Source organism: Rattus rattus, chromosome 9 (assembly GCF_011064425.1).
Source record: "Rattus rattus isolate New Zealand chromosome 9, Rrattus_CSIRO_v1, whole genome shotgun sequence".
Lineage (NCBI taxonomy): Eukaryota > Metazoa > Chordata > Mammalia > Rodentia > Muridae > Rattus > Rattus rattus.
Window position 1 is genome coordinate 45,349,115 of NC_046162.1, and position 12,914 is coordinate 45,362,028.

The window sequence follows — 12,914 nt, forward strand, 5'->3', positions numbered from 1 at the left end:
GCAGGCTTCTCTAGAGCCTGGAGAAAAAAGCACGGCCTAGCCAACACCTTAATTTTCAATTTCTGGCTTTTAGTGATGTGATAAAATAAATTGCTATTGCTTTAAGGTACCAATTCTGTCACAACTGTTAATTACAACAGACATAAGAATACATTATGAGTATCAAACTTTTCTGTATGACATCAGATAGTAATTACTCCAGGCTTCACAGTAAGGTCTTTGCAAACAATCTCCATCGTAAACATGCAGCCAGATTACTGGCTGTGCTCCAGTCAAACTTCATTTGCAAGAAGAACCTGTCATGGAACTAACAAGGCATGAATGTTATCTGGTTATCACTTAAACAACTAAACCACTCTATTTTTCTAGATCCCTTTTCTCTTTTAAGTTTATAATTTTATATCATAAGAAACCCTAATTATCTACTCAAATGTTACACTTATTTAATTTAATTTTAAAATGTACTTGGATTTTTTCTTAAGTATCCTACTCGCCAGATCAACAGGATTAAGGATCTAACGGCCTTCTGGAGGCTTTTTATCATTTAGGCAATTCGGCTTAGTGCAGCAAAGCTCCTTATTAGCATTGGGCACCTCTAGCTACTGTCTTTCAGCAGGTGATAGCAATTACCTTGATGGACTTCTTGCTCAAAATAAAAATCTGATTTATCAAAAATGCTGAATTCTACCACCTTTCCTTTAAAAAGCAAGAAGCATCTTCTGCCTAGGCCCACCTTTCCTCAGAACCGCTGACTGTCTACTGAAGTGGGTGTACTTTCCTTCCTTCCTTACCACCACCCCCCTCTTAAGAGATGCACTTACCTAATTCTCTCCTAGTGCCACCAAGCAGATCCTCCTTTCCAAACCACATTTTCATTTTTGTCTTCAAGCAAGCTCCAGGTTACCAAGCCAGGATGTATGAAATGCCTCAAAGCTGTTTAACTCTCTCAACACGCACACACATGCACACAAGTGAACACACACACAGACACACACACACACACAATCTTCCTTAGACAAGAAAATAAACATGCACATATCCCGATAACTGCTCCTCTCTGCATACGCTGTGAAGATCTCTAGATGAATACTGCTGCTCTATGCATCCTTCTGCAATGCAGCTCTGTTAATTCCGGAAATTTCCACAGTAAACTCAGCCTGTCGGTTACCATGGAAACTGCCTGCTTCCTGGCTCTACTAACAAAATGAGAGTCTTCGCCTAGATCTCAAAAGCAGCAAAAGAAAGAAAGGTCACCAAAAAATTTGCTCAAGCAATCCAATTAGAAAGACTCACATTCTAATGTTCTTAATCAGAAAGTAGTAAGAAGCTGGGTGCAGTACGTACCTATAATTTAAGAGGCTGCAGTAGGAGGCTAGAAGCCCTCAGCCAGTCTGGGCTAAGGAGTCAGACAGAGCTTGTCTCTTGGAAGGATGGGAAGGAGGATGGAGGGACAAATTAGAGAAATATGCAGTATTTGGGTCAAAACTGATTTAAGATGAAAAAGTAAATGTTTCCTCACCAAGGAAAAGAATGATGTTAAAGAGGATGGGGCAAACGCTTATGTTTTTATACTGCTGCTACAGCCAGTGTATTTGCTAGGAGCTGACCTTCCTGGGCTTTCATATAGAAGAAGGTGAAGGAACTGCCCTAAGCTAACAGGCTGTATGTTTTCACCCCGACCACCACAGCACTTAAAATGGTATCTAAGGAATTCTGCTAAAGATTCTTGGCATTACACATTGCTAATTCATCCTTTTCCAACTGCTTCCTTGTAAATGCTGGGCTTCTATGACATCACACACAAGTATGATGATTCATTCCACCTCCCAAGTATCTTTTCTTATTCTCTGCCTGCTCCTTAAGCCTCTACTACATTTCTCTGGACTTTGACCCTGTGTACATTTTTCTCATCAAAATAAAGTACCAGCTTCTTACTAGGCGACTTTATCATCTACCTCCTGACAACTCAATACTTTTTAAATCTCCAATTTAGCACTGACTTCTTGTCAGATGTATCGGTGTGACCAGTTACACCACACCCCTGCCCATACGGAGTCACTCTTACCACTCTCTTGGCACAGTTGGATTAAGACCCTTTGAAGGCACAGGCCAAAGTCAGGTCTCCCTCTAAAATGAAGTCACTCCTATCATGTATTTTGTCACAGTGAAAAGTCAGCTAATATTTCCATATCTACTAAGTTGTTCTATAAGAATATGTATATATATATTCTTGTTTTAGTAGGTTTGTCTTGGAAAAGAAGTAATTGCACAAAGTTTACTATTCTATAATTTTTTGGATCAATGAAATACTTTTTTCTTTTTCTTCCCATCCCCCACCCTTGGTTTATTGAGACAGGATCTCACTATGTAGCTCTGGCTATCCTAGAACTAATTATTTGGACCAAGCTGGCCTTAAACTCACAGAGATCCACCTGCCTCTGCTTCTCAAGTGCTGGGATTAATGCATGTGCTACCATGACTGGTCAAATTGAACACTCTCACCTGAAGCATGTATTATTTTTTTTAAAGACAACTATGTTCAACCTACATGGTAAGATTACACTGATCTCTATTAAAACAAAGTGTTATTTGCTTACTGATTAAGAGGGGGGTCTCACTACGCTATCCAGGCTGGCCTTTCTCTTGGGCACAAGAGAACTACTCTTTGGCTTTCTTGGTAGCTGGGACTAAGCTCATGATATCATATCTGACTTTAAAAATATTCTATTGATAGCACACTAAAGACAAGTCTCTAATGTTATTTAAAGGAGCCAACCATTCAGGTATACACTATACTTCAAAGTAGGCTGAGCACCAATAACACTTGGTAATTTCTTTAAGTTTTACTCAGGCTAAAGAGATGGTTCAGCGGCTAAGAGTGCTTAATGCCCTTGCAGAGAGCCTACATCAGATAGCTACCACCTATAACTCCAGTTTTCGGGGATTCAACACCGTCTTCTGGACTTCATAGGCACCAGTGCACATAAACTCACACAGGCACTCCTACATATATGCATATAAACTAACTAAATAAAATTTTCACAGACAAATCCCTCTATATTTGGGGTCTGCCCAAAAATAGAAACCTTCCTATGACAGCGGTTTTAAAGATGAAATCAATAGCACTGCCTAATAAATTAGTTAAATGAACCATTCTAGGTTTCTTTCAAGCATCCTAGCAAAGGAAATTGAATGAGCAAAAGTAACATTTGCAACATACTTCTCTTCTGGTATAAGAAGTGGATTTAACCAACACCTGTGTTCATGTAATTATCACCAAATATTATGACTGCTAAAATGCATGCGTGGTTTGAGAAAAAGGACCAAAGAAAAATCATTACTTCAGATTATGGTATTATTTACATATAGTGAAACATCCACATCACAACCATTAGGTTTTGGCAAATTCATACTCACTTAGGTCTTGCAAAATTTAACAAGACAGAAAACCTGACCCTCACCCCACCCAGGTGGTTCCTTGTACCAGTCTTGTCAACCTCCACAAGACAAGAGACTGTTCTCACATCAGCCACCCCCACTGACTTCAGCCTGGCCTGCTCTGCAATCTCAGACAGATGAGGAAAGAACGTGTGCTCCTTTTTGTGCCTGGCAGTGTCTCAGCATTTCTGGATTCACATGTGCTTATGTGGGTCAGTAATTCCTATTAGATTCTAGTAAGACACAGTTTACTCATTCATCCTCCCATGAATAGACATTTGTATTTTTGGAGAACCATGATAAACCGTTTCTATGACTGTTCAAATGCAAATTTTCATAAAACATTTTTACACACTGGGCAATGATACAATGCTAGGTCATGTTTTAACTCATAAGAAACTACTAAGGGGACAGGAACCGGATGTAGATCTCTCCTGAGAGACACAGCCAGAATACAGCAAATACATAGGCCACTGCCATCATTAAACCACTGAACTGAGAATGGGAACCCCGTTGAAGGAATCAGAGAAAGGACTGAAAGAGCTTGAAGGGGCTTGAGACCCCATATGAACAACAATGCCAACCAACCAGAGCTTCCAGGGACTAAGCCACTACCCAGACTATACATGGACTGACGCTGGGCTCCAACCTCATAGGTAGCCATGAATAGCCTAGTAAGAGCACCAGTGGAAGGGGAAGCCCTTGGTCCTGCCAAGACTGAACCACCAGTGAACGTGATTGTTGGAGGGAGGGCGGTAATGGGGGGAGGATGGGGAGGGGAACACCCATAGAGAAGGGGAGGTGGAGGGGTTCGGGGGATGTTGGCCTGGAAACCAGGAAAGGGAATAACAATCGAAATGTAAATAAGAAATACTCAGGTTAATAAAGATAAAAAAAAAAGAAGAAGAAGAAGAAAGAAACTACTAAGGGGCTTTCTAAAGTAGTTGAGTCCTTTTCTGTTCCCCCAGCAAAATGAGAATTCGGATACCATTATGTGTGAGTTTGGGCCCTTCTGGTAGGTGAGCAGTATCACTCTCATTTTCATCTCACTCTTCTGCTTACTAATGTTAAACATGCCTTCTATGCATTTATCAACTATTCCTAAGTTTCTCTGTGAAATGTCCACGTAAGTTTAAAACCCATTTAACAGGATCATTTGTTCTGAGTTGTAATAGTTCATTGTATATCTGAAAGTCCTTTGTCAGTTAAATGCAGTGTTTTCTCACTGCATGACTGGCCTATACACTTTCCTAAGAAACTTCTGGCAAACAGAAACATTATCTTCAGTGAATTCCAATATATCTTTGGTGGCAATTTATACTACTATGCTCCTCTGTACTATCAAATAAGTATTTGCCTATGCCAGATAAATACATTAGGATAGTTTCTTTTACAAGTTGAATGGAACTTCTGCTTAGGTAACCTTTAAGACATTGCTGTATTTCAAGCATATGGTGTGAATTAGGAAATGGGGTTTACTCTGTTACAGATCTCACCCAGTGTGCTTTGCCATCATAAAAGGTCTATCATGTACCCAGAACTGTACATGAATCTTAGACAAAACTTACGTGTGTGCTGATGTGCTAAACTTCCTATCCCATCTTATACACCATTCTTCTATAAAACTTTAGTTGTTGTATCTTCCTAACTTACACCCTTCATCTCATTACTTTTTACAAAAGTATTTTTTTACTATTCTACATCCTTTTAATTTCCACATAAATTGTGTGTGTGTGTGTGTGTGTGTGTGTGTGTGTGTGTAGTATGTGTGTTAAAGTTGCTAAGATATTCCTGAGTTGAATTAATAAATGAAAGAGATAACAACAGGCACCTTAATAATACTGTACTTTCCAATACAGGGAAAGCCATCGTTTTTGCACATGCATGTGTATGCCTGTGTATGACTATAGGCTTGAGGAGCTTGGCATACATGGCGTAAGCACTCCATCACTAAGCCATATGACTTGTCCAGAACAAGACATCTTACTCATGTAGTTAAGTCTTTCATTTCCCCCGGTAATTAATATGTTAGTGAAGTCTTAATTTATTTTCTTTAACTGTATCAATAAATATTTTGTACTTTTTTAGGCTACTATAATCATTCTGAAATTTTACTTTCCAAGAGGTTATTTTTGCTAACAAGTCTTTACGGAAAGAATTGATTTGGTTACCCTTACCCTTTGCTAAAGCCACTTAATAATTTTAGTAATTTTGGTAGATCAAGATTTTCTACTTATGAAATTAAAACATCTGTCTGAAAAAAGGCTGGTTTGCAATTCAATCTTTAAGTCTTTCTGTTCAGAGTCTGGGGGGTTCCTGTCTTGTCATCAATCACGGACACAACATCGAGTCTTTCATCATTAAGTGCATCACACAGTAAAAGTGTTTCCTTAGATGCCACCAATGAGTCAAGAACTACCCCTCTTAGCTTAATGCAATGTTTTGATAATTAATTTGTCAAATATTATTCTGTACCTATTGTAAGCCTATATTTTTTCTCCCTTAGTTTATTAATACAATGAATTATAAGGATCAAATATGCAACCACGATTAATCCAAGTACTGTTTAAGAGGATTTTCAAGTGTATGTTTATTAAGGATGGAGTTCTGTGTTTGCGTTCTAATGTCTTTGCCTGCTTTCTATAAATGCTATGCTGACTTCAAAGAATGAGCTGAGAAATGTTCCTTACTCTGTTGTCTGTAAACTTAATATTATTTCTGTAATAGTAGGAGCAATAGTACTTTCTGTAATAGTAGGAGTTCTGTAAACTCAGTATTCTTTCCTCTGTCTGTATTTTTGTTCCTGCTGTTTCCCCAGGGTCTCACACATTGGGTAGGATACAGACATTACGTATTCACTGTGTCCACAGCTCTTTCTTCTTATATTTGCTATCAGGTACAGAAAAACCACCAAGGTCCCATTCTCCTGTATGAGAATGTTAAAATACAAATTCATCTTTTTATCAGATGAGGAACTTCCTGAGTAAGCTTTTGTTAGTTATGCCATAAACTAACTCAACGTGCCCTGTACTTCTATGCTTTTGTACCTATGGGATCGGCAGTGATAGCCCCTCTTTCCTTTTTATAGTGGTAGTTTAGAGTTCTTTTTCATTTCCTTCTTTGTTGGGAGGGAACATCTTTCCCTTTACCTCAGGCTGGCCTGGAATTCTAAATTCTCTTTTCTTGTACTTCCAAGTAGCAAGTAGTAGATCTACAGGCTTATTTCAGGGGCGGCTGTTACCTGCCCACTCTCTAGCTCTCGCTCTGCCCCTCTCTCTCTCTCTCTCTCTCTCTCTCTCTCTCTCTCTCTCTCTCTCTCTCTCTCTCTCTCTCTCTCTCCCCCTTCCCTCCCTCCCTCCCTCCCTCCACCCCCTACCCTCTTTCTGCCCACCCACCTGCATGCCTGCCTGTCTGTTTGTCTGTCCATCCTAGGCATATATCATAGTTCTTAGTTTCCAGGAACAACTTTTGAAAGGGCTAAGTATTCTCTACTATTCATCCATTACATATGGCCTAGAATTCCGCTATTTCTATTATCTCCTTTCTTCTACTTACCTAACATTTGAATTCACTCTTTCCTAGCTCTTCAATGTTATTCATTAATCTTCTAAAGATACTTTGTGCCTTTGCCTAGGCTGGGAGATGCTTAGTAATAATAACCTTACGATTCATTTTCTAACTCATTAGAACTTCTGTAACTTCTCAGATTGAGTGTAACTCACATCCATTTCTGGAGATGGGGAGGGGGTTCTGACTAAGAAACATATAGTGCTAGGCTTCATGATATACAGCATGATATACCATGCACTTAGGTAGCTAAAACAGGAGTTTCAAGCCAGCCTGGGCTACATACTGCATTCAAGATCGTTCTTAAACTCTCTACAATCACAAAAAGAAAAGTTCTGAGATCAGCTAAACAGGAGCAGAATTCCTTCAATCAAAAGGTTTTCAAAGCCTTTTATCTTTTAAAATGCATGCAGTATTTTCCCTTTGTTCTTCTAACACTAGTGAAACAGACACTTACCGCAGTCAGGCTCACAATGTAAAAGAAACTAGCAAAGGAGATGGCACTAGAAAACTAGAGAACTAGCAGCTCCCTGTGCCTGTGGGCTGGGGCATCAGGTGCTTGTAAAGGTTGAGAGCTGAGCTGTTTTGTTTTCTCCATATGATAAAGAAAGAATTCAAAAGTGGCTAGAGAACATGAAACAAGACTCTGGGACTCCCAGTAAATATCAGTTCCCAAACAGAGATCCTTTTAGTCCTGATTGTTGACATCCGATGGGGTATCACTTGCTAAAGCAAACTGCAATTCCAATTATATTTTCATCGCCTACAGACTGTTAAGGAAAAACTACAGAGAGAGAGAGAGAGAGAGAGAGAGAGAGAGAGAGAGAGAGAGAGAGAGAGAGAGAGAGAATATGGATAGACAGATATTAAGTATGCCTAAAAGCTGAGTCAAAAGAGTAATTTATATCAAATGGAGCAAAGAAAATGCAGGTAACACCAATGTACCACCTGAACACACACAACTGCATGACTCCCATTCCCTGATGGAGCCAGCAGCTCTAAGACAGACTATATAAAGTGATACATTAACTTAAACAAGATGTTCTGGAAACATCAAGATTTAGGTGTTGCTGGGTTTTGTGCATATTCTAAGAATCTAAATTCTGAAACTGTCACTTTCAAACTTCAAATTCAGAGATATTGTTACCAAATATCTTGATAACCCAAACTTTACAAATGATTACATAGAAACTGTGTCAGGTCAGGAGAATTCATTCCTCTTCAGCACAGTTGAAGAATTAAATACAAATAACGAATCTATAAATGCCATTTTCATACCCATAGAATAATCAAACCCTGAAGCTAACTCTTCATACCAGCCCCAAAAGTAGGCCATGGAAATAGAGGACTCTGAAGGCTCCTTAAATAAGGATGTAAACCATAGTGCAGCAACTTTACAAACTGAACATTCATAGTGAGACAAGACACTGATAAAGAACATCTTCGGCCAGTCTCTAACCTACGTTCAAAGGTCACTCTTTTTGAGCTGTAAGAACAACAATCTCTAGCAAGACTGAAGACTTTGCAAGCTTTTATGAGCCAACTACAGTAGGAGGACTGGCTATGTGAAGGGAATCTCAAGACAACAGAGAACCATTTCAAAACATTTGCAGTCTCTACGATATAAATATGTTTTGAAAGTTATGGTTTTTTAATAAGCTTTTTCCAAGTAAATCAAAATCATATATGATATGAACTTTGCCCTATAGACAAAGTTCTTAATGAAGCTATGAAAATGATCTAATATTACAAACAGCATGCTCATTATAATAGGGGAAACTAGAAGAGGTATTTGCCTGAAGAAACGATTTTATTATATGATAGTTTTTTCCTAACTATAGCTAAAACAGTAAAAATTATAAAAATAACAGAACAAAACTAGTCAAAACTGCCCAGACTGTATCGGTCCTGCTTGTGCCATTGGCATATGAATTGAACAAGCTAGTATCTCAGCCCTCAGAGGACTGGGAATGGATCTTGGTGATACAGGACTTGCTGGCTTGTGCAAGGCTTTGGGGATCAGTCCCCAGTCATAGAGGCAAGAGGGTAGACACAGTTCCTCATCTGTTTCTTTGTAATTCCTTCTCTTTCTTTGAAGATACTTTGCTCAGAACAGACTTCCTATAAGACAATAACTACTTATGTTGTAGAAATAGTCCAGAATTTATACTATCAGATTATTCTCATTTTGTTGTGTAATCATTTGGCCTTAATTCTAGGTCTATAACGTAAAAGAAAATACCACTACTAATATTCTATTTCATCTGAACTCAGGCTGTCAGAAAGTTATTTTTAACTTGAAGAGAATATACACACACCTGTGTATATGTTGCTCACCATTGTTATTCAGTCATTTAAGTTCCTGAACACCCTGTATTTATAAAACTATATATAAAGGTTTAATCTTAAATATTTTAGAAATCATAGTTTTATGTCTATTTAATAGGTATGATTTTTAAAGTATATTTCTATTATTTTTACATATAAATAACTATAATACTTAAAATTATGCATCCCCTGTCTATAAGTTTTTTAATAAATCTCATAGGGAAGAAATTATAATTAAGTGGCTATAACTTTACCCAAAGAGAACTGGTGATGATATAAGTAAAAATACTGGGGGTTGGGGATTTAGCTCAGTGGTAGAGCGCTTGCCTAGCAAGCGCAAGGCCCTGGGTTCAGTGCCCAGCTCCGAAAAAAAGAAAAGAAAAGAAAAAATACTGTTTACATCCATATTGAATTTAAGAGAAGTAAATTTACAACTAAAGACTATGGCTCTAGGACACCTGTGCGGAAGGGTAACATGTTACCTGGGTATACAACTGCCTGTGGTACTAAGTGAGATCCTTTTGATCTCATTCTTAGTTTTATTTTTGTTTTTGTTTTGTTCTTGTTGCTGTTAAATGAAAAATACTCTAAAAGGACGGTTCTGAGAGTTCTATAATGTAACAAAGATAGCTGAGACCCTAAAAATAAAAGGTATTCAATAAATATTAGTTGCCCTAAATAAAAAATAACTGTTTTGTAAGTAGATAGTAATCATTTTCAATCATATCATTTTGCTTCTTTATGATAATAAAGCTAATTGGTATTCTTTAACCGTGTTAGCTAACAAAAATGCATTATTATTTTTATTAGGTAACTATAAAGGAAAATACCTGAAATTAAGTATTCCTGTGTTACATTTTGTTAATAAACAATTTAAAATAAGTCATAAAAATGGAAAAAATTAACCTTATTGAAGAATAAAGATTATTCAAATTTCCTATTTGTTTAAAGTTATAATTTTTTATGAGTAATATAAGTATCTAACCGTGTTTCTTTAAAGTTAATAGTTTAAACTAAGTATTTAAGATATTTTCTTGATTGGGCCTAATCAATTGAGGACCTTCTCGATCTAACCTGACTGATCTCTAAAGTTTTATCTACAGATTCTGACCTGCTTCACTTTCTATTTGATTACAAGAGCCTCCTAGTCATGTACATAATCTTTAACTTCCATACTTTTATAAGCCATAGAGCGTGGTTTTCACTACAGATGATCTAATAAGGGAAGTATCAGTGAGGTTCAGGATGGGGTCAATCCCAAAAATCTATTTAAACGCATAAGACATCAGAAGCCACAGAGCCTTGGATGATGCCAAGCAAACACCAGCCCTCTTTGCTTCAGGAATGACCTAAGGCTGTTTCCTGTGTAGAAACTGTACAAAGGCACTAGCACCCAGAGAAACACAGTCAAAGTCGGTAACAGAGATAATGCTTACCCTCTGCCCAGTTTGAACTGAAAGTGCAGCAATCTCATGCATAAACCCTCCTCCCACAATAGAATCTACTCTCTGTCTATTCAAGGGGGAAGAAGACACAGAGACGGACTAGGAGAGATGAGAGGTGTCCTTGGGCTGCTTGAGGAATGCAGACAGAGCTTCTCCCATCTCCAGCTAAGGAGTTCTTGGTCTTTCAGACTGTCAACTTTGAACAGGAAGTAAAGGAATACTTCCAAAAAAAAAAAAAATTAATTCTCTACCTCCTCTCACCAAACTCTTAACCTTTCCCACTCTCTCCCTCAATTCACCAAATGAAACAGTGAATATTGGTATTCTAAGTCAGGTGTGGACTACACACCACAGTCAAGTGATTCACAGGCAAGAGTTAATGATAGCAGGGGGCAGAAACCAGCACTTAAGTTTCCACCTACTGCTTTTATCTACAGAAAAGGCTAAAAACAGAAGTTTCCCAGGGATGCCAGCTCATGCCTATAATCTCAGGGCTCAGGAAACTGAAACAGGAGCAATGCTGTCAGTTAGAGGCCAGTCTGAACTAGAGTGGAAGATAAAAGTTTCTATAATTTTCTCAGGACTAAATGACCTTGTTCAGTCAAGTTTTACTGAGGAAGTTCATTACAAAAATGTTGGTGATTAAAATAGGAATTTTAATCACTTAAAAATGGAATTTTTCCAACATTTCAAACATAGGTAAATGAGGCCTTGGTTTCAACAAAGACTCTGAATTTAAAATGTGACTTCCAGTGCTTAAGCCCCAAACATATCAACTCATTTATTTAAGTTAATTTAAAAATATAGTGTGCGCACGCATGTGGGTGTGCGTGCATGCGTGTGTGTGTGTGTGTGTGTGTGTGTGTGTGTGTGTGTATTTTACCTGCATATATGTATGTGCACTCAGTACCCTCAGAGGCCAGAAGAGGGTGTCAAGTTCCATGGAATTTCATATGTATGGTGGGAATTAAGCCAGATTCCTCTGAAAGAGCAATCTTTGCTCTTTTTTTTTTTTTTAATTCTTTTTTTCGGAGCTGGGGACCGAACCCAGGGCCTTGCGCTTTGCTAGACAAGTGCTCTACCACCGAGCTAAATCCCCAACCCCGCAATCCCTGCTCTTAACAACTGAGCTATCTCTCTTGCCCCATTTCCAAGTTACCTTTTAAACTTGCTTTTCCTTGTTGAATACCTGTACTGTGTTGTAGCAATGACTGTGCTGTGCACATTTTAAACAATTTTGTTTTGAAAATGTCAACCATTACTCACCATGATAAAAGCACAGACCATAACAATGGAGAGTATCTACTTCTTCTCCAATTTACACACTGAAGAGGATCTGTGACAGCACAAGTCTGCTGCATCCTCAACAATAGCCCCTGGAGTGTGTGAGAGACTTAAGAGTGCCTGGTATAATGAAACTGACAGAAATATAGAAAGGGGTCATACATGTTTTTCTTTTAATCTACTTTCCTTAACATTCTTTGGGTTTACACAACTTAACTTTTCATTTTATGAGCCAAAAGCCAAAACATTAACAGCTGTTAAGTGTGGAAGGGTCTCTAGTATATGACTAAAATTTTACATGCTATAAATAAATAGTTTTAGTTATGGTAATCAAAGCCTAGTATTCCCTCAAGAGGTTATTTCTTTATCCTCCAAGGACTCAAATGGGCAGGGGAAAGAAAGGAAGGGGAAGCAGGAAGCAGGGGAGCGGGTCTTACATGTCAAGCATGTGATAAGCTGGTAACCAGATAACAAAACGGCCTGTTCTTATGGATTTACTTTGGACTAATTTTCACCAAAATGCTAGGAAATGAGGAAAGAGCACTGCCTGGTGCTAGAGTAGTGTCTGTTAGGGACTGGGTTTTCTTGCTCAATATAAGCCTTGCTTCATGTTTCAAAAGGAAACAGACTGAGACTCAACTCACAGTCCCCTTCCTCCTCTCTTCCCAATCCCACCATTTCCCCCACTGCCCCCTCCCCTTGGGTACCACTCCACCCGGGGGCATCTATTCCCAGCAGGATTGGGCACATCCTCCTCCACTGAGCTCTAAGGAAGACTTCTGACCATGAGTGACTAGACTTCCCAGACAAATATTCTTCATTCTGAAGTTACTTATGAACACCTAAATATAT

General features: G+C 38.4%; 2 protein-coding genes across 7 annotated transcripts in view; one reads left to right on the plus strand and one right to left on the minus strand.

Annotated features, from left to right (window-relative positions):
* Window positions 1-12,914, minus strand: part of Map2k4 (mitogen-activated protein kinase kinase 4) — a 96,441-nt gene that overhangs the window by 53,172 nt on the left and 30,355 nt on the right. For 2 of the 6 annotated variants that reach the window (XM_032913397.1, XM_032913394.1), the window contains exon 1: window positions 822-2,328. The exons of the other annotated variants lie outside the window; for them this stretch is intronic. The gene's annotated coding sequence lies outside the window, so the exon portion shown is untranslated. Of the gene's footprint in view, window positions 1-821; window positions 2,329-12,914 lie in introns of those variants that run through there. 6 annotated transcript variants of the gene reach the window in all.
* Window positions 7,609-8,632, plus strand: Thap5 (THAP domain containing 5). Its single transcript, XM_032912531.1, is given in 5 exon segments — window positions 7,609-7,915; window positions 7,918-8,001; window positions 8,004-8,022; window positions 8,141-8,415; window positions 8,418-8,632. Coding segments are annotated over 5 exon segments (870 nt in total). The 5' UTR covers window positions 7,609-7,638.